The 21,014-nt window shown below is 49.6% G+C and overlaps 8 protein-coding genes across 8 annotated transcripts; 6 read left to right on the top strand and 2 right to left on the bottom strand.

Annotated features, from left to right (window-relative positions):
- Positions 1 to 751: 751 nt before the first annotated feature.
- PENARI_c001G03266 (lanthionine synthetase C family protein) lies at positions 752 to 2,489 on the bottom strand (the record flags this gene model as incomplete). Its single annotated transcript, XM_022626370.1, has 4 exons — positions 752 to 1,557; positions 1,613 to 1,626; positions 1,684 to 2,254; positions 2,309 to 2,489. 4 exons carry the CDS (start codon positions 2,487 to 2,489, stop codon positions 752 to 754), a joined length of 1,572 nt encoding a protein of 523 aa, XP_022493290.1.
- A 576-nt stretch (positions 2,490 to 3,065) lies between these two features.
- PENARI_c001G05169 (putative histone acetyltransferase Spt10) lies at positions 3,066 to 4,687 on the top strand (the record flags this gene model as incomplete). Its single annotated transcript, XM_022626529.1, has 2 exons — positions 3,066 to 3,563; positions 3,611 to 4,687. 2 exons carry the CDS (start codon positions 3,066 to 3,068, stop codon positions 4,685 to 4,687), a joined length of 1,575 nt encoding a protein of 524 aa, XP_022493080.1.
- A 407-nt stretch (positions 4,688 to 5,094) lies between these two features.
- On the top strand, positions 5,095 to 7,080 carry PENARI_c001G12295 (chaperonin-containing T-complex subunit CCT7; the record flags this gene model as incomplete). Its single annotated transcript, XM_022627099.1, has 6 exons — positions 5,095 to 5,140; positions 5,208 to 5,374; positions 5,443 to 5,779; positions 5,839 to 6,211; positions 6,263 to 6,924; positions 6,977 to 7,080. The coding sequence occupies 6 exons, from the start codon at positions 5,095 to 5,097 to the stop codon at positions 7,078 to 7,080; spliced, it is 1,689 nt and encodes a 562-aa protein (XP_022493910.1).
- An 825-nt stretch (positions 7,081 to 7,905) lies between these two features.
- PENARI_c001G07441 (caspase family protein) lies at positions 7,906 to 9,498 on the top strand (the record flags this gene model as incomplete). The annotated part of the gene is made up of 6 exons (XM_022626714.1): positions 7,906 to 7,979; positions 8,048 to 8,210; positions 8,275 to 8,341; positions 8,396 to 8,752; positions 8,807 to 9,415; positions 9,473 to 9,498. 6 exons carry the CDS (start codon positions 7,906 to 7,908, stop codon positions 9,496 to 9,498), a joined length of 1,296 nt encoding a protein of 431 aa, XP_022493532.1.
- Positions 9,499 to 10,515: 1,017 nt separating this feature from the next.
- On the top strand, positions 10,516 to 12,491 carry PENARI_c001G02042 (uncharacterized protein; the record flags this gene model as incomplete). Its single annotated transcript, XM_022626269.1, has 3 exons — positions 10,516 to 11,191; positions 11,242 to 12,391; positions 12,485 to 12,491. 3 exons carry the CDS (start codon positions 10,516 to 10,518, stop codon positions 12,489 to 12,491), a joined length of 1,833 nt encoding a protein of 610 aa, XP_022493268.1.
- Positions 12,492 to 12,800: 309 nt separating this feature from the next.
- On the top strand, positions 12,801 to 14,038 carry PENARI_c001G08837 (uncharacterized protein; the record flags this gene model as incomplete). The annotated part of the gene is made up of 2 exons (XM_022626824.1): positions 12,801 to 13,039; positions 13,096 to 14,038. 2 exons carry the CDS (start codon positions 12,801 to 12,803, stop codon positions 14,036 to 14,038), a joined length of 1,182 nt encoding a protein of 393 aa, XP_022493882.1.
- Positions 14,039 to 14,346: 308 nt separating this feature from the next.
- Positions 14,347 to 16,211, top strand: PENARI_c001G03561 (uncharacterized protein; the record flags this gene model as incomplete). Its single annotated transcript, XM_022626398.1, has 5 exons — positions 14,347 to 14,730; positions 14,781 to 15,253; positions 15,308 to 15,425; positions 15,473 to 15,651; positions 15,710 to 16,211. 5 exons carry the CDS (start codon positions 14,347 to 14,349, stop codon positions 16,209 to 16,211), a joined length of 1,656 nt encoding a protein of 551 aa, XP_022493770.1.
- A 2,291-nt stretch (positions 16,212 to 18,502) lies between these two features.
- On the bottom strand, positions 18,503 to 18,838 carry PENARI_c001G08850 (uncharacterized protein; the record flags this gene model as incomplete). Its single annotated transcript, XM_022626826.1, has 2 exons — positions 18,503 to 18,511; positions 18,566 to 18,838. The coding sequence occupies 2 exons, from the start codon at positions 18,836 to 18,838 to the stop codon at positions 18,503 to 18,505; spliced, it is 282 nt and encodes a 93-aa protein (XP_022493935.1).
- Positions 18,839 to 21,014: the final 2,176 nt, after the last annotated feature.

The raw sequence follows: 21,014 nt of genomic DNA, 5'->3' as shown, positions 1-21,014 counted from the left end.
TCAAGCATTGGAGGCATGGCAGGTGTTCGAGGATGTCCCTCAACCAACCCGGTCGGGGGCCACCGTATATTTCTGACAGAGCTGGTGGAAGATGAAGCGTATGGGTCATCGCTCTTACTTCTTGTCTGGCATATTTGAGGGTTCTTCTGAAACGAGTCAGAGCCACTAGTATTGAATCGGATTATTATGGTTCTACTATATATATTTTTGGATTGACATACCGTAGACTGCGTCATTGTCTGTACCAAAGTGGGATGCTGGATCGCCCCAGAGAAAAGGCATAAACAGATTATGCCATCGATGGCAGACTAGAGATGCCGCGCACAAGTCGCTGGATGGGATATAATGAGCAATGATTGCCCAAGCATCTCTGTCCGTGGCGGACTCATATGACGGAGGAATGAGATCCATCTCCGTTGCTTCACTATGATCTTGGGATTGTTGCTGGAAGCATATCTGTCATGTCTGTAGCATGTAAGAAATGAAGCTTAAAAGAGATGAATCAAATCAGCCCTGGAGCTCTTGGCCTTGTGCCCGACAGAGCCACGTAGTTGACGGCGATGTATAGAGGGTCCGTGCACAGGGCAACCTCACGTGGCTCTCCAACTTACAACTACTCGGACTGCTTACAGCAAAAGTCGAATAGACTATAGTCAATAGAGATCATGTATATTCATTTCCAAGATCTAAGTATTCCATCTGCAACCGAAAGAATTGATTGATATGACGTCATTTCATAGTTGGGGGCCATTCAGTAGAGACCAGTGGCCCCATTTCCACCAAGAGCTGGGAAGCCCACCTGCTTGCGTAGAGCTTCTTGAAATGCTTCGTCCTTTGAAACGCCGGATGTAGCGCAGATACCCTGTTCAACCAGTTCCATTTTACGCAATTTGGCTTGGAGCACCGCGCAGGTATCGGCCCACGCACAAACATTGCCGGCAAGACCCTCAAACAACGCATAAGGCTCATCCGGCATGCGGTAGTCCTTGTCGGAAGATGTGGAAGAGGTATTATATGGTCGGGTCTCACGTGCATGCAACATAAATGCAAGTGCACGCGAGAGGAAGAAGTCGCCTGTAAGCTTCTGGGACACGTCTGGATTTGGTAGCGTTGGTACCTGGGCGCGCTGGAGGTATGCCTCTCGGCCATCGTCCATATTCTTTGACAAATACTCGAAAGAATGATGCAAGAGAAGCCATGGCCAGGCATTTCCTGAAATGCCGTGGCAAAGACTACCTCCCTTGGAAAGCAATCCTTCTTCCCAGACACGCTCAGTGCCCAAGTAGATGGCCTGGTCCCAGGATGGATCCCAGTGGGCACGGGTCAAGGCGGTGTTTTTCAAAGCAGCAGCTAGAAGGATCAATAGGCCCGGGGTACCGTGACACAATTGAACTAGCTCGGAGCGTTGTCCGTAGCTGAAAGGAGGCAATGCCATTGGGAGGTGGCCATTACTGGAAATGGACAGCTTGCAAAGTGCAGTGATGCTATCACCAATCACGGGAAGATGTTCAGCCAATTCATCGGGTTTAGCCGAGAGGATGATGGCCAGAATGCCAGCTGAAACAGATTATGGTTAATATTACAGATTTAGAAGGATCAATGGCATACTTACTGATTCCATGGACCCTATTTGATATCGTCAGTGAGTTATAGATCTGTTTGTGAAGAATGGGAATCACTCACGCCCCAAAACAATAGTGGTCTTCCATCCATGCGTACATCAATGGATGTGCCTCTTGATCCCCGTTCATTTCAATGTAACTCTTCGACCCCTGTCGCCCCGCATCGATAACCACACGAATTAATTCAGGGATTTTCCCCAGAACAGGAGTGAGGGCTTTCTGAGTTTGTTCATCGAAAGTATGGGTTCGGACATTTAGTAAGGTCCAAAGAAGTCCTGCTCGACCAAAAATCATCTCATCTCCACCTATTCTGCGGCCATCATGGGCAACAAGAGGTTCGTTCTTCAGTGCCATCTGCACAGCATCGAGAAGACAAGAAATGTCTTCCACCGCGATATTGGCATTTCCATTTTTCCAGTCCTCCTTTGCAAGTGCAGCCAGAATACGTAGAGTAATGGCAGTCAATGGCGAAGAAGAGCCAGTTGGTGACAAGCGGGATGGCAGCAGAGGTGCCTCTGGCAAACCTGACGGAATTCGTTGCAGACCAAGCTGACGGTAATCTGTAGAGGTCTCTTTGGTGCCTTCTAACATAGATGATTGATAGTCCAAGCGCAGAAAGGCAAGGGCAATACCTGCATGACCGGTCAAATGGGTTACAAAGGTAGAGATAATGGGCGATTAAATACCAGGGAAAGACCTAAATATGCCATGAGAACCCCAGGATTCAGGGAGGGGAGTGTTCTCTTTTACTTGTTCAGCTCCATTGCGAACAGCAATACGAAGTTCCTCAAGACTCGCGGCAAGAGTGGCCGTATTGATTGTTGGTGGGGTCAAGGTGTTTGGGAAGAACTGGGGGCGTTGCATCATGTTGCAGGATTATATAGATGAGCTGTCTGATGTTGGATTGCTGGACTATGGCGTGCTTTGAACTAAGTCAGATTCACTCTGCAGGATCGAGGACTTCCAACGCTTTTGGCGGGGGGATCTCACTCCGGCGAGACGAGCCTTAGGCATCTTCCCAGCTTCCCCTAGTGCAAGATGATCTCTCAGATTGACCAAATGTCGGTGTCGAATTAGATCCACCATTGCACTACTCACCGAAAAAAGGAAACATATAACGTTAGATATGAATTTCGGCCTGAGATATCAGGCAGCAAAATCCTAAGTTACCTGAGTGGGTGAGTCAGCACTGAGTCAGCGGGGACCACGACTTGCGTGCGGCCATTCCGGACTCGAGAATACTCACGCGGTCCTCGAAGTGCGATCGAGACACCCTTCTAGAAGCCAGGGCAGAATGTCAGTGAACAGACCCCCCTGTCAAGTCTCTTTCCCTTGTTCTTTGTAGTCTTTTTATTCTTCTCATATTTCCCATCTTTCACAGGGAGATTCATCACTGGACATGCACTAACATGACACGCAGTGAAATCGGGAAATTCGGGCATCATGTCTGAGGTACATGGGGATTCAGAGCTCGTTTCATCGGGCCCTGGGCTTGACTATCCGCTTGCACTGGCTCCGCGGCAGGTCACTCTACGAGATCGGGTTACAATTGCCACGCTGGTACCTTTCGCCTCAGCAGAGGAAATACCCCGGTCCCTGTTGCAGTATCTCTCAGATCAATTCAACAAAGAAATTGAAAAGGGAGATACATATGCCATGACCGAGCCCATTCCACTGGTCCAATTTGGGCGGTATTGGTTCTCCAACTTCGGTGTTGTCATGCTTCTGGGTGATATTGAGAGCGCCGAGCAGACACATACCATGGACCGCGCCGGAGCAAATTGGACTAAGCTTTGTCTTGGTGGGTTTCACATTCGGCCTAACTACCCTGGTCGTAGTAGTCATGTCTGCAACGGAACTTTTATTGTCACAGACGCTGCTCGAAACAAAGGTGTAGGTAGGCTGATGGGTGAAGCGTATCTGGAATGGGCGCCCCGTTTGGTAAGTACCGACGCCGACGCTGTGATCCAACTTTCTAACCCCTGCAGGGCTATACGTATGCTGTCTTCAACTTGGTCTATGAGTCCAACGTTGCATCATGTCGCTTATGGGATTCCCTTGGCTTCAAACGAATTGGACGGGTCCCTGGTGGAGGCAGGCTTAAATCACATCCCGGAGAGTTTGTTGATGCAATCATCTACGGTAGAGGATTGAGTCTGGATGGCGAGGATTCCGTGTCTCAAGATCGATTCGAGAAGATCCGCTATTACTTAAAGCATGACAAATACCCCCGTGGTGCTGATCGAGCTGAGAAGAGTCGACTTCGCAGTGCAGCGACACATTACAAGCTCCTTGGCGGCGAGGACGGCGAGCCCGAGAGACTGATGCTGAAGGACAAAGAGGTGGTATCAGACCCGCAGCAGCAGTACGAGATCTCTCAAGAGGTTCATCTCAAGCAGCATGCTGGGATCAATAAAACCACGGCAGCTATTGCAGTCAAGTACCATTGGGTACGAATCAAAGAGACTGTCAATCGCGTGATTCGTGATTGCCCACAATGCAAAGAAACTGTGAAGGCACCACCTCTTCCTGGAACCAAAGAAGAAGATTCACCACCCTCGGAGACTGTGTCGGAGAATATGTCCAGCATCGAGGCCAGCCCAATGGAACCGCGTCCGACTCATAAAGTCCCGCCGCCGATAGACCAGCCAATGGACCAGCCGATGGAGGAAGCACCCGAGGAAACTCCAACCCACAATCCTTTCATGCACCAACCCGTTTCGACAGCTGTGCATGGCACAGTACATCCCATGACTGGATTCGCTCCCATGCCAGTGGACCCTCAAATGATGCAACTAAACCAATTACGACGTTACCAACAACAACACCCCATGGGCTCTTTTGCCCCCGGGCCGCATAATATGAACATGAACTTTGACGATGCAATGCGCTATCATACGGCTAGCAATGCCTATCAAATGATGGTAGACGACGGCTCAGATCCTTTCCGGCAAGATGTGCTTGGGCTGGTGAACCCTTCCGCACACGACATGCAACATGATGCCGACTTACTCGCCAAGTACGAGTATGGAAGTCCATCAGACGGGAATTACGACTTTACGTGAACAACCTACTATTACTTTTGGGAAGACTTTTGTATCTTATTATCTTTTTATTTCGGTATTTCGGTATTTCCTTTGGCGTCAAGACCTGGTCTGGGATACCGATACTCCACCAGCTGACCGTGGGCAGTGAATGCTTTATGCTAAACGCTAGGCATCCTATTTCTTCTCAAATGGCATATTATAAATTCATTTACACACTATATTTTTTTCGAGTAGTTTGTGTACTAGTATACCTTTGATGCGTAGGGTTGAGGAGCCCTGATTGGTCACCGCCTTGCGCGACTGGGGGGATTTTGGGGGAACAGCTCTGGGAAATTTTGGCAGATCAACCCCTCCGACGTTCCAACTCAACATACCCCTTTTCTTATTCCTTTTTTTGTCGTTGAACGGTAATATCCGATTTCATAATGGCCTTCGCCGGCCAAACCCCCACGATTGTGGTGCTGAAGGAGGGTATGTGTTGTTCAGTGCGGGCAGTTTTGGTGGGATTCAGAGTGCTAACTGCTTTTTCGACATACAGGCACAGATGCCTCTCAGGGAAAGGGCCAGATCATCTCCAACATCAATGCTTGTGTCGCCGTGCAGGCAACAGTCAAGAGCACTCTCGGTCCTTACGGTGGTGATCTCCTGCTTGTCGATGCCAATGGCAGACAGACCATCACGAACGATGGAGCTACAGTTATGAAGGTGCGTAGAAATTATCGGACACCATACACCGGGCACAATGAAAGATGATTCTGACATTCATCTGATAGCTTTTGGATATTGTGCATCCCGCCGCCCGCATCCTCACGGATATCGCCCGGTCCCAAGACGCCGAAGTCGGTGACGGAACAACCTCTGTCGTGGTCCTCGCTGGTGAGATTCTCAAGGAGGTCCGTGATCTCGTTGAGCAGGGTGTCAGCTCGCAGACCATCATTAAGGGTCTGCGGAGGGCAAGCGCCATGGCGGTCAACAAGGTTAAGGAGATTGCGGTGGATATGATGGACTCGTCGGTCACCCAGGAGAAGAAGGTCGAGACACTAAGACGGTTAGCCGCGACGGCCATGAACAGCAAGCTCATCAAGCGGAATTCGGACTTTTTCACAAAGAGTGAGCCCCCTGTCCAGTTCCCCCGACGAGCTGCAACGCTAACAACAGTTGTGCTATAGTGGTTGTCGATGCTGTGCTCTCTCTCGACCAGGATGATCTCAACGAGAAGTTGATCGGCGTTAAGAAGATTACCGGTGGTGGCCTCCAGGATTCCCTTTTCGTCGACGGTGTCGCTTTCAAGAAGACCTTCTCCTACGCCGGTTTTGAACAGCAACCTAAGCACTTCAAGAACCCCGGGATTGTGTGCCTGAACGTTGAGCTTGAGTTGAAGAGCGAGAAGGATAACGCCGAGGTCCGTGTTGAGCAGGTTTCAGAGTACCAGGCTATCGTCGATGCCGAGTGGCAGATTATTTTCAACAAGCTTGAGGCTATTCACAACACTGGAGCTAAGGTTGTGCTCAGCAAGCTGCCCATCGGTGATCTTGCTACACAGTATGTACTCTACTGGTATGGGCTAGATCATTCCAGCTAACGTGATTGCAGGTACTTTGCGGACCGTGACATCTTCTGTGCTGGCCGTGTTGCTTCCGATGACATGGACCGTGTCTGCCAGGCTACCGGAGCCGCAACCCAGTCGACCTGCAGTGACATCCACGAGCGCCACCTCGGAACCTGTGGCGCCTTCGAGGAGCGCCAGATTGGTGGCGAGCGTTTCAACCTCTTCTCCGACTGCCCTCTCGCCAAGACTTGCACCCTCGTCCTGCGTGGTGGCGCTGAGCAGTTCATTGCCGAGGTGGAGCGCAGTCTGCACGATGCTATCATGATCGTTAAGCGCGCTCTGCGCAACACAACTATTGTCGCCGGTGGTGGTGCTACCGAGATGGAATTGTCCAGCTACATGCACGGCTTTGCCGACCGCAACGTCCCCCACAAACAGCAGGCCGTCGTCAAGGCCTTCGCCAAGGCTCTCGAGGTTATTCCCCGCCAGCTGTGTGACAACGCCGGCTTCGACGCTACAGACATCCTGAACCGCCTGCGCGTGGAGCACCGCAAGGGCAACGTCTGGGCTGGTGTGGACTTCGACAACGAGGGTGTCCGTGACAACATGACCGCCTTTGTTTGGGAGCCCAGTCTGGTCAAGGTCAACGCCATTCAGGCCGCCGTGGAAGCTTCTTGCTTGATCCTGAGTGTGGATGAGACGATAAGTAAGTGACTCGAGTGTTCTATCTGTTTCTTGTATAACTAACAATCCCACAGAGAACGAGGAATCCGCCCAACCTGGTCAGCAGCGCGGTATGCCACCAGGTGCTGCCCAGCGGGCCCTCCGCGGCCGTGGCCGTGGTATGCCCCGACGCGGTTAAACCGATTGATGCAGGATAACCCGATGATGTTCGATGATATTTCCAAAAAAGGACCCTAAGCGATGAATTGTCATGGCTTGGAGTGTCTGAGATAAATTTCTGTTACCAGAGTATAGGGAGAATAGAGAGTTTGTAGGCATAATCAGACCTGATACAGTCTTCCGTACATAGTGAAAGTTCTATCCGATCTACATGCAGGTGATTTATCCAATGCATCTCAGGGCCGAGCCGATCCGCGCACGGCCAGACAGTATTTGGAATAGAACTTGTTCATACGGAGATACATTCATATGCTATTACAATGCCAAGTCCGATCTATTAACTCTTGCATAGACGATCTAATGACACCAGCTGTGTCGGGAGATATAGACTTAAAGTACATAATTTGCAAGTACGGGCCTAATAAGCGGCCTCGACAGGGATTACTCGGGGCTGCCGATGCATGTCAGATATAAAGCCATTACAGTACCTTCTCCTTTTCTTTTTTTTCTTAGAGAAATCTTTCGTCTTTTCCAATCGTAAGCCTTATAAAGCCCTTACACGCGAACCTAGTAAGTGGCGAGTGTGACGATCTCTCGCAAATCTACCTCGGCACTACAGTCCCCAGACCTGTTTGATATATTCAAATCTCTTAATCTCTCTGTGAACTGCTCTTTTTTGGCTGTGAACTGTGAACTGTTCAAGGCTTGGCACCCGTATTTCCGATCTGTTTTGCTTCGGATCTCCCTTACTCCACATCCATCGCGTTCTCTCTTTTATCAATCTTCTTAAATCCTCACTCTACTCCTTCCCCAAGGCGTGTGGACACAGAGAAATACTGAAGTGATGTCCTACTACCCGCCTTACTCGGGCGCGCCGGGTTACCCCCCACAGCAGTCTTATCCCCCGCAACAGTACCCGTACGATGGCATCTCCTATCTGATTCTGGCGCAGATCTTTCGAGAAACTGACTTGGATTGAATCGCAGACCAATGCATCATCAACAGCAACCATCTTATGGCGGCTATCCGGGCCAGTCTTACCACCAGGCACCGCCGCCGCCGCAGCAACAGTCCAACCCGTACGGATACAGCCATTCACCCCAACCGCCTCAGCAGCCATACGGAGCGCCCCCGCAACATGGATACAATGTATGTGACGGTATATGGACAAAGAACGCAGGCTTGGATTTATGATATTAACGCCGACTTCCAGCAGGGTCCGCCGTCCGGTTACAGTCAGCACGCGCCCTCGGGGCCACCAATGCAACAAGGAAGACCAGGTTCGTCATCCTTTCGGATATCATCATACGGCGCAAGCTAACCTGAACATCTAGCCTACGGACAAAATGGTGGTCCCCCACCCCCTCCTAGCAACCCCGTCTCCTTCGGTCACGGCGCTCCGCAAAATTACAGATTCCAATACTCCACCTGCAGAGGCAAGCGAAAGGCGCTGTTGATTGGTATCAATTATTTCGGTCAGAAGGGTCAGCTGCGCGGATGTATCAACGACGTCAAGAACATGTCGACCTACCTGAACCAGACCTTTGGTTACGCCCGTGAGGACATGGTCATTTTGACCGATGACCAGCAAAACCCAATGAGCCAGCCGACCAAGGCCAACATCCTGCGGGCTATGCACTGGCTGGTTAAGGATGCCCAGCCCAATGACTCCCTCTTCTTCCACTACTCCGGTGAGTGTAACTGCAAATTGACACTGCTAGAAATGCACTGACACAGATATGCAGGCCACGGCGGCCAGACACCCGATCTGGACGGTGATGAAGACGATGGATACGACGAAGTGATCTACCCAGTTGATTTCCGAGCCGCCGGCCACATCGTCGACGACGAGATGCACCGAATCATGGTTCGATCTCTTCAACCAGGAGTCCGCCTCACAGCAATCTTCGACTCATGCCACTCCGGCTCTGCCCTGGACCTGCCCTACATCTACTCTACCTCCGGTATCCTCAAGGAGCCCAACCTGGCCAAGGAAGCCGGCCAAGGCCTGCTCGGCGTGGTCTCCGCGTACGCGCGTGGTGATATGGGCAGTATGATGTCCACCGCGATGGGCTTCATCAAGAAGGCCACCAAGGGCGACGAAGTCTACGAGCGCAACAAGCAGACCAAGACCTCCCCCGCCGATGTCATCATGTGGTCTGGTAGTAAGGACGATCAGACTAGTCAGGATGCTCAGATTGCTGGCCAGGCTACTGGTGCTATGTCTTGGGCTTTCATTGCTGCTCTTCGCAAGAATCCTCAGCAGAGCTATGTTCAGCTGCTCAATAGTATTCGTGATGAGCTTTCGACCAAATATAGCCAGAAGCCTCAGCTGAGTTGCAGCCACCCTCTTGGTAAGCTATTGTTCTCTATCTGTGAAATTAATGGATGTTTCTGACTGACTTTTGCAGATACCGACATCCTTTACGTGATGTGATCTAGGTGTAGCTGTTTCTCCGAATAAATGATCTTTTTTCTGTAATATCGTTGGCTGGCGCTTCGGGTTGCAGTTGGCTCTAGAGCACAAACTGGCCTGTACTCCATTTATTCCGTGCTTTTACATATTGAATATAATCCACTATGAATTTCTCAAGAAAACTCTGTCAATTGTTCAATAAAAAGGTTCAACGTATTTAAGATAACATGTTCATCAAGCTGATGACAAGGTGATAGATACATGAGCAGACGAGTACCTATACAGAACATGCGTAGCTTACAGACAAAAGGAAAAGCCCCAAGCCCAATCAGCAACCAGAACAAACATCCTATCCCAACCCCTCAATCTAATAAACAGGCATCGAAAAAGCATCAAGCTCATAAACCCAACTCTCATAAGACTCCTCAAAAACACTCTGCATAGTCTCACTCCGTTCCCAGAGCGGCATCAAAAGGCCAAGCGCAAAGCTGCCATTCCCCCGCCAACAGAACAGTAGCATTAATCGTAACAGGCACAACCATCCCCTCAACCCACTCAATAAACCCCCGAAGTCTCGTCCGCGGGCATGGCGCGTTAGGAGATCATGTGTCATTACTGTCTATTTTGGGATATCAACTGATGACGAAAAGCATCGGCCTTTCTGACATCATTGTAGGGAACTATATAGGTGTGCCTATCGTGAGAACATATCGGTAGCACATATGGGTAACATATCTTGGTGTCGCCCAATAACTCAATTGCGTGTTTTTTGATCTTCTTGTGGACAAAACACAGCATATCGCTCGCTTTCCAGCTTCATGGGATGAGCCAGAATAATATAGATATGCCTAACAGGGCTAGTATTAATCGGCTCCATTGGCGGAAGAGCTGACCGAATGATATTAATATGGCGCTATACGGCTTTCATATCCTCCGGGCTCATATGCCAAAATTTGCCTTCGAACAGCTTGAAGCAGCTCTAAATGCCAATACTCAACGCTTCAATGATTTGTCGATTACGCCGGTCCTTCAAGCACGATGCAATCGTTTTTCCAACACCGTGATATTCGCCGACAGCTCCAGAAACAATTCGTCACCAGACACGAAAAGCCCGGAGATGTTTGGACTCTCGAGGGCCGTTACTCTTACCAAGATGGAGAAATTCAGACAATCCCTCGCGAGCCGGATGATGATTTACCTGCTGAACGAATGAGGGAACATGGCCATCGTGCCATCATAAATGGACCAACTCTCTATCCACGCCATACGGTTCGAGCTCATTTGGAGAGGGATGGAGACGTCGAGCGAGCGGATTTCGATCCGGAGCTCCAAACCGATCCACATACCATCAACACGCAAGATACCCTCAGTACACCGACTGATGTAATGGTGACTGGAATTGAAAGAGTTCGACCGGGTGCTGGTGCATCCACCGATGTCTCCGGTGGTGGTTCAGTTGGAGAGTCCGGTCAAGAGTTTGAGGGCTCTGACATTGAGTGGAGCAAGAAGAACAAACTCATGATCGTCACTTACGAAGGTGAATGTGATCCAATGGATCCTCACAATTGGACCTTCAAACGTCGACTAGCATGCACTCTTATAACGTCGGGGACTGCATGTGTGATTTTCTGGTCTTCTACAATTGATACCACCGCCACCGTATCAACTAGGGCGCTCTATCGTACCAATTCCCAAATCCAGGTCTTAGCGACGAGTAAGTTAATGAACAAGTACTTAAATTCTTAAGCTAACTGAGTCCACTAGCTATGTTTCTGGTTATGAATGGCCTCGGCGCCCTGGTAGCAGCACCAATCTCCGAAGTTTTCGGACGCAACCCCACATACGTTCCGAGTATGATCCTGTTCATGCTGTTTAACATGGGCGCAGGGCTGGCTCAGACTGTGGTACAGCGAATTATCTGCCGTGCCTTGGCTGGCCTATTCGGGTCTGCCCCAGCTGTCTTAGCAGCAGCGTCTCTTGTGGACATCTGGTCACGCATCGAACGAGTCTACATGTTCCCACTGTTCTCCATCATTACCTTCACAGGACCTTTGGTTGGACCGACGCCGGGGGCATTTGTTGTCCAATTCAAGTGGGAAAGCTGGCGCTGGGTGGATTGGATTACCATTACCTTTGGAGGAATAGTCCTGGTACTGCTTGTGCTGTTCCTCCCCGAAACATACAGTCCCATCCTGCTAGACTGGAAAGCCAAAGAGCTCTGCCGTCTAACAGGTGATGACCGGTACCGAGCACCGCTAGACTTCAAACGAGTCTCTTTCATACATCGTCTACGCAACTCGCTATATCGACCAATCCTTCTCTTCATGACAGAGCCAATCATCAGCGTCCACGCCTTTTACGTCTCTGTCGAATTCATCATCCTCTACACTTTCATCTCCGGCTACGCCTCTATATACGGGAAAATATATCATTGGAGTACAGGCTTGACAGCCGTCGCCTTCTTAGGCATCGAACTCGGAGTCCTCCTCTCCGCACCAGCCGTTCCAATAGCAATGTATTTTCTCCGCCGCGAGATCATCCGCAGTCGCGCCCGAGGCCAGCACCGTCCAGACCCCGAGATCAGTCTGTATATGGGCATGTTTGGTGCGCCAGCTATCCCAATTTCCATGTTCTGGATGGGCTGGACCGCCCAAGAGTCCATCAGTTACTGGAGCCCGCTTGCCTCGTCGGTAATGTTGGGATTTGGGGTGCTGTGTATCTTTGTTTCATCGTATCAATATGTTGCTGATTCGTTTGAGCTGCATGCTGCTAGCGCTCTCTCAAGTTTACAAGTATTGCGGCTTGTTGCTTCTGGTGTTATGGCAATTGTCTCGGAAATTATGTACCGTAACCTGGGTGTTGCTTGGACGCTGACTGTTCTAGGTGGTATCTCTTTCGTGTTTTTCCCCGTGCCGTATGTTTTGTTCTGGAAAGGGCCGCAGGTGCGGGCTCGGAGTCGGTATGCGCGAAGAAATGAGGCTTAGTTACGGTACATCCACCATTACAGCCGATAAGCGGGGTCTTGGTTGTATATACACTATAGAATATATAGGATCGTTACTTAATACCTCTTGAAAATATATTGATAGAAGAGATCTTGCAATTGGTGTTTTCAATATGTTTGGTCACGTGTATGGTCTCTATATCGCAACCGCGCTTTGGCGGCTTCATTTACGCGTTCTATTCCACATTTCGTTACTCCTCCTGAAATAAACCACACCGACTACAAATGGGTGGTTTCTACGGAAAAAAAGAGCAAAATTCCTTGAAAAAGGCTGAAAGAGTGCCCCATCCCCTTCGATCATGATCGTGTTTCCTCCATGATGTCCATCATATTTCAAGACAACCAGCCACAGGGCTACTTCCCCCGGGGTGAGAATTGGCTCCATGAACTTCCCTTTTTGCCCCATGGATGGGAGACAACCAATAGCCAAGGCTCTGGATCCCTTAAACATGCCGCAATGAAAGCGCTGTTAAAGGACCAATCGCAACTGAAAGCCGAACTGTTCGAAATCGTCCCATGGCATTTAGCAAAATACCTTTGGGATGCTCTAGCCCGGTGGTGAGTTATTGATTTCTTCACCAGCCTTGTTAGAACCGATTTAACCGGTCCTATAGCAACAAGCAGACACTTTACATGTGGAAAATCATGGCCATAATGTACCCTACAGAATTCCCTCAAATCAGTCCCTATTACTGTCTAAGCACTGGAAGTCCCAGGGAACCGCTGAAAGCCTACATGGGGATGCTTAACAACAAAGACTTCCGGTGGAGAGCAGTCCTGACACTTGCCTCTACATGTTGCTCTCTGGCAGATTTTTCGGGTATCCCAAATATCAAGAACCTGGTCGCTCTGGAGATTTGCATGCCCCAAGCAAACCAGAGCCAAACTCCCCAAGGAGTCATCACCAAAAAGCAAGCTTCTTTGCAAGATGGATCTGTGCGTGGTTGGGTCGAGATGTGGCAGTTCACCACAGCACTACAGCATCTCCGAATTCTCAGAATCTACCATCAGCACGAATTGACAGTCGCAGCTTTGAGATCTCTTCGAGAACTACCGGAGCTCCAGCTTGTGATCGCGTATGGATGCGACAAGATTACAAAACAGATCTCGGGTCACCGAAAACCTGCGAACAATATACTCCCCATCGAAGGCTGGTCGGCTAGTAGACTTGACTGGCGACCACGGGATAAGGCACTAGCAGATCTAGGGCCCCTGTTAGATGTGTACAAATCTAATCTTGAAACGGATCCAGATGCAGATGGGCAACAAAAGCAGCTCTCGACATTGGATACAAATCTCCCGATTCTGGAATTCCAACTTCCAACCGCCAACCACAACAATCCGGAGCGGGTGGCACAACGTGCTCTATACAGGCCTAAGTCGGTTGTGTTTTTCACTAGAGACCCTGCGATGCAGAGACTTGATCATGAGAAGAAGGAGCGTAATAGGGGAAAGAAGCGGTCTGAGCCGGTGGAGGGACCTAATCCGCGTGTCAGGAAGGCTGTTATGAAGGATAGAGGGAGGGATATTTCCATGACATTGAATGACTTCTTCTGAACCATATTCCCATTTAATTTGCAATTGGACTTATACCCACGATGCCTTCACCTTGTTTCTATACAAAGTAGACCAAACAAATAGAGAGCGCGCTAAGCCATTCTGGGCAACAACTTGTGATGACATAATAGGATGATGTCAGGTGCGAATGACAAATATTCACACTGATTGGCTGTGAAGCCAACCCCGCTTAATCTGATCAACATCACCTGATGACCTCAATAAGTCAAGCAACGACTTGCATTTCGCAACTTTTTGATGATCCCTGCCTTTCGATATCCCCTCCAAACAGGAGACACTTGACCTCCATGGCGGACAACCAAATCCCCACCGACGGGTCCGACACTTCTCTAAACAACAATGGCTCGGCCATTCCATCCCCGCGCTCTAGCACGGATTCCCGCTCCTCCACACGAAACCTCCGCGTTTCACACATGCCCGCACCGAACCACCAGCACAGACAAAGCTTGAGCGAGTCCTTGCGCGGACCCCCTGGGTCTCCCCGCGCACGCCGGCAACCATCCCTCACTCAATCCGCCATCCAGAGCCTGATCGACAATCCCCCGCCACCCAAGCAGAGTGACCCTGCGTTTATTGGTCGGGATTGGCGAGAGATCTCAATTGGAGAGCTTGTTAGCCCGGATGATCTCAAGTTCGTGGAGCTTGATACGGGAATCGAAGATGCTACAAACGTGAGTATATCAATGCCGGCACAATCGACTCTCACTAACTTGATTCCTAGGTCTTGATTGACTCCGGTGCGGCTGTTCTTTTGATCCGCGAAACTCCTGAAGACACTTCTGCCGTCGGCACATTCGATTACGCTGACCTCAATTCATATCTCCTGCTAGCCGCAGGGTTGACATCACCCGATGAAGCGCACCAAGCATCGTATGAAGAGCTGGCCAAGAAGGCCCACGAGGGAGTGCCTATTCCGCTGCGGGATGTCAAGAAGTTTGGCATGGAGAAAGAACCCCTCATCAACTTGCCCGCGTCGGCAAATGTGTTGACGGCCGTTGAGACCTTTGGCGGAGGTGTTCACCGAGTCGTCGTGGTCAATGAGTCTAACCCCCAAGAGGTGGTTGGAATCTTCAGCCAGTTCCGACTTGTTAAATTCCTTTGGGAGAATGGCCGGAGCTTCCCTGTCATCGAAGAGGTCTACAGTCAAGCCTTGCGCGAGTTGCGGATTGGGTCTCAAGAAGTGATCTCGATCAAGTAAGTGGTTTACCATGAATATGCTTGCAACCAATCTAACATATATTCCTACAGTGGCGACAAACCTCTTTGCGAAGCTTTACATATCATGAACAATGAAGGCGTATCATCCATTGTCGTGGTCGATAGCCACATGAACGTCCTTGGCAACATTTCAACAGCAGACGTCAAGGTATGTTATGTGCCACCTCTGGCAATACGTCTACTAATAATTGACAGCTTCTGACCCGGTCATCTTCACTGCCGCTTCTTCACAATACCTGCACCCACTTCATTTCGGTCATCCTGTCTACACGAGGACTGATGGAAGGCAAGGACTCGTTCCCTGTCTTCCACGTCAATCCAGGGTCGACACTGGCCCATACAGTCGCAAAGATTGTGGCAACTAAATCACATCGGTAATTGCCATATAACTCCAAACATTAACAGTCAGGATATCTATACTAATTTCACTAGACTCTGGGTGACGGATCCAATGTCCCCATCCTCCTCAGGACCACCAACTCCATCACATTCTGCTGCACACGTCCCTCTTCCCCCTAACATAAGCCAACCAGCTGCAGGATCGCATATTGCAATCTCACCTCCAGCATCTCCTCTTCCTCCGCCTTTGAGCCCCTCAGCACAGTCCCCTCAATACACAGCTCCGCACCACCCAGCTCCTCTAGCCTTCGCGCCCACAACTTCAGGCTCTCAGTCTAATCAAGGAGTTGCCGTTCCGCCGCCAGTTACTCATTCAATTCCTGCTTCAGCGCTAGATGGAACCCGACTTTCTGGACGCCTAGTTGGTGTCGTGAGCTTGACTGATATTCTGAATCTACACGCCCGAGCCAGCGGACTCAGTCCAGCTGATCCAGCCGAGTCTCGTAGCCGCCGTCGACGCAGTAGCTCGTCGAGTCTAAGTGTTCGCCGCAGCGGCGATATTGGCCGGGAGCTTTTCAGCCGCGGCGGCATGTAACGAACCATTTGAACCATTCCAGACTCGAAGTTTGAACCACTGTTCTCGGCTACGCTGCAAATAGAAGTCCACTCGTTATGTCCGATATGTTCAATTGTGCTATCAGGACAGCACGCTCGCATCAGTCATGGATCTTTGTCACAGATTACGAATTTGCGCCTTGTGGGAACCTTTCATTGTCATTTTTACCAGCGGATATGATTTCCTCTGTGAATTAGCATTACGAAATACAATGTCAAATTCACTCGCTCTAGTACATGTAGTTTGTTCTACCCCATTTTTGGTCTAAACTTTGCCGAGCACATTAAACCCAATAGGTACATTGTACACTTCCAGCGAAGATCGACACGCCGGACAACTCCGAACCCGAACCATGTCTCTATAGAGATCAGATACCAATCCCATGGTTAAAACAACCCTCACGCTTAAACACGGACATGATGCAATTTTCCAAATTCCAAATTCCAAATCCCAAATTCTAAATCAGATCGCGTTCCAGCAAAGAATACCAAATCGGGCCCTGCACTCGGGTTTAGGAGAACAGAAGAAAGCCTAACGGAAACATTTCCCCTGGTCCAAAACCAATCCAATTCACTACCTCAGTGCCCTCACTGTCCCATCCAGGCCCATTCAACGGCACACTAACCGTGCGACACGCGCAACGCTATCCACCCTCGAATCCCGAGATTAGACTGCAAGATTGGCTTTTTTATGACACGATCATGGCGATCACTTGATGATCTTCCTTGGCGTGTAACGTACTCTAATTGGCTTTTGCGCCGATTGTGCTATTGACGCTATTGTACTACATGCATGCCTTCGCCATTTTCTTGTACTCTGGTTGCGGGATTTTACTCGCTCGTCAGATTTGGTGGGCTCCAGAGTCGGCTTCGCCGGATTAGGGAATTCGTTTCTTTCCGACGTTGCTTAGTGTAGATATGGGGGGTTGGGGTCTGGAATTTCTAGCTTGGTTGTTTAGTTGTTTAGTTGTTTGGTTATTGTATTTAGCATTTTCTTTATCTATTGGAGTATAGCCCTGAGTAGGAAAACTCTTGTCAAACAAACATTACCTGTTAACTTGTCTCAACTCAAGTCAATAGTCATTCTCCTAAGAAAATACACTCTCCGCCAGACTTCTATTTTCTGAGATATTGCCACATATGTCGGCCTTTAGACGCCGAAACACGCTGGAAGATATTCCGAATACAATGCCTGGCTTTTGATGGAATCTACAAATCATAGTAAAATCCGAGCTCGGAATAGCCAACCGAGTCTGATGTCAACGTTTATCGTAAGCAAACTATATCTCCATCTATGGTCTACACATAATGTCTATACGTATCAATCATGGAAATAGAACTAACTACCGAGGGTGATACTATCCAATACAAACTCCCCTTACCACGACTTTGCCACTAACATGGCGAATCCAACACAGAACATCGTCTAGATACTACAGATAAGAAAAGATCAAATGAGAATCACACTCACATAAGACACAACCACCGGTTCACAAAAGCCTCTATCGACAACGTAAATCCGATAGGCAATACCGAAACCCAAGGATACGGACGCGCAAGCGAAGCCTGAGAACGCCAACCAAGCCTAGACCTATCGGCATACAAGAAATCTGGGGAAACCAGCTGACCTCCCCAGCAAACCTCCACAGCCACCTCGCCTCCGGAGAATCCGGTTCTCGCAAGCCACGCCCCACTCCTCATGAATCGATCGGAAGGCCCGCCGAGGCTGCTGGAAATGTACACCCCTGGATATCCTCGTGTGAGAGTTGATGTGATTGGGTGATCTAACTCGAGGAATTCATCCCGATTAGGATGGTGAGAAGGGATGAGTTTGGGTGTCTTTTTCTTATTTTGTTGGATCGACAAACAGAATTTAGGGATGCTGGTGGGGAATGTGATATGATATGATATGATATGATGTGATGTGATGTGGTCTAGATGAATGCCTGGGGGTGGATCTTGGTGTAATATTGTAGTTACTGCAGTTCTTGCCTCATGCAAAATGGTCTTTTTTTTTTTTTACTTTGAGTATACTCCTATAACCAGTTACATATAGCGGAATACCTACCAGCCTCTCCTTGCCGTTCTAGGACTCACCTATTCTAGTGTTGTCTTTTTATGATGAGTATAACTCAGCAAGGCTTTGAGCGCTCTGCTTAGAGTGAAGATTCTAAATTCGATTCACCTAATTATCCGCCGAATTACGCTCGAGGAATGACCTTGCAGAACGATGGCAATCAAGGTAACCTCGAATGAATTATTTATCGTTATCTAGAGAGCCTACGGCTTTTATATTTTAGGCGACCCAGCTCCTGGGCTGTCCTCTCAAAATACCCAACTCGGCAAGAACCGACGGAACCTGGCGAAAGCACCAGGACCCGGACCTAGGTACGCCCCGGGGCCGAGCGGATGGTCGGCGCACATACGGACGTCGGCCATCGTAGCGCCCTCGGGCAGCTCTGCTGGGTCGATCCTCATCACGCCTAGGGACCCGCACTCAGCTTCCGCCGCGGCGACCTCGTCGGGGGTTGCGTCTGGGCGGAGAGCGGCGAGGGCAGTGGTTGCAGAGATACCAAGGAGGAGGGAGAGGTAGGTAAGGGGTTTCATATTAGAGTTGGATTAGGCGATGACCTTATAGAGTGGTGTAGTTAGCCTAAGAGAGAGAGAGGGGGAGGGGGGAAAGACGAAGAGCAAAAGAGGGCTGATCAAGAAAGAAAGATAGGAAGGGGATTTCGTACCTTTGAAACTTACGCAGGAATACAGGAAGGGTATTTGGTGAGTGTAAAGGGGAAGGTGGCAGGCGCTAATCCTCTGGGAAATGAATATATCAATATGTTGGGAAGCAGCGGGCTTGATCCTGGCTGCTACTAGCGGGCAAGGATATAAGACTCTCGTGCTGAGAAGGGGCGTGGTGAGGTTCGGTGCTGGATCTCAGCGCTTAGCCTGGTGGGGAGCCTGCTTCTTTATACAGCTAAGACCGCCGGCGTCCGGCGAACAGGCGACGTGGTCGAAAGTCGCCCTGGGCAGCCCGATTGGTCAGTACCCTTGTTTGCTGCCTGGCCACAAGGCCATATAGGAGCTAAGGCCCCGAAGGGAGCACATGAATATTGACTCCGTTTCGCAGAGTGTGACTCCAATTGGTATATATTTCGAGCCGACAGCAGGATCCGAACCTGCGTCCTAGGATCTTAAAAACATAGCCGCCACTATCCTCTGTCTTTACCAGTGAAGGCCAGATGACGCTCTACCGTTGCGCCAACCTGCTGGCAGAGATACCCTAGGCCTGCCTTGGGCTCCGGAGCTTGGACTTGATGTCAATAATTAGGTGGGAGGCTAACAGTGGCACGCGCCACCCGAAGTGGATCCTCCTGACGCCTTGGCGAACCTTTTCGATAGAGCCTCAGCTTTGTCAAATCCGCCGTTGTGCGACTAACTATGCTTAGATTTTTGGAATCGCTTGTAAGATCCTTATCAAGATATTGCTGGGCTCCTGGCAGGTAATGTGTTGCGTCAGGGATCAAGTCTCCTTTGTTTTGCTTGCCCCTAGTCCAGAGGACTGTTTAGTTTGCTGCTCCTCCATAGTGTATCATCGTCCTTTTGAGACCTGAAGTTGTCTGTATCACTTGTCAAGCTGAGAATGGATGCCTTCGTTGGCGTCGAGATGCCTAGTTGGTGGAGGCAGATATTCTGGTATTATATCAGCATTCTTGAGCTACTGGCCATAGCCAATGGGTCAGGTAGGCATGTGGGAGAAGGAGTCCTGAAGACACTAGGTGAACAGACGCATAAAGTCATGTTCTGTAACAACCTATACTCTCAAAATGATAATTCCTTTTACTCACCTGTGAGGACTTGAATCTTCAGAATCGGCCATATAGTGCCTCAATACCCCACTTGATGAATACTTCTATCCATGGAGCATGCCGTAGTACAAGGTTCAATACCCTTGAAGGATGAATCACTCAAAACCGAAGTAGTTGAATTACGAAAGAAAAGGGTCCGAACTAGCCACTCCTAGAAGCTGCGCATCACGTCATTTTCCTGTTGGCTCCATAAAATTGCTTGTAAGCTATCTTTATTATTTTCAACATTTTAACGCCCGTGGCAGTAAGACTATGAGAATTAAATCTTTCATCTTCACATGTTCGCCAGATTCAAGAATCATTACCTAGGTAGAGTACAGTCGGACATACGGAAGTCGAAAACTATAACTTGCCGAAATGATCACGTGTCGGCTGAGTTGAGCCCGGACTGAAAGTTACCCAGACTCCAGTACCTAAAAGTACCCGGTAACAGTTCTATACAAAGGCCAAGATAACGACAGATACCAAATTAAGTCATACCAGCTGACAGCATCCACCCGGCGCCGTCCCCAAATTCTCTAGCCTCACAGCGCAAAGCACCCTCCGTCTTGGCTGATCAGCTCATCAAAAAACGCAGGTACGCAAAAACCGAGAGCCAGGCCCAGGTCCAAGCCAGAACCCACGAGTAAAAAGCCAAACCCAGCAACCATGCACCTCTTGCCGATCAGGGAAGCGAAGGAAATAACCTATCACCAGCTCGAACCACCCCCTTTCCAAGTTTAATGCCCCGTTTGACGTGCCCGTGCAGGACCAACGGCTCATACGGCAACCCCCACGCCACGAAACCACAAAACCACTTGTAGGATATCTCCCAACAGGGAAAGAGTAGAACGCCAGATAACCAGATCCAATATATCCAATCAGGCGGTTGCAGCGGTGCACGGGGTCTGCAACTGGATCGAATCCGGGCGGGGACCATG

The sequence above is a fragment of the Penicillium arizonense genome (assembly GCF_001773325.1).
Source record: "Penicillium arizonense strain CBS 141311 chromosome Unknown PENARI_contig001, whole genome shotgun sequence".
Classification (NCBI taxonomy): Eukaryota; Fungi; Ascomycota; class Eurotiomycetes; order Eurotiales; family Aspergillaceae; genus Penicillium; species Penicillium arizonense.
Note: the sequence above shows the minus strand (reverse complement) of the source record. Positions and strands in the feature narration are given on the sequence as shown.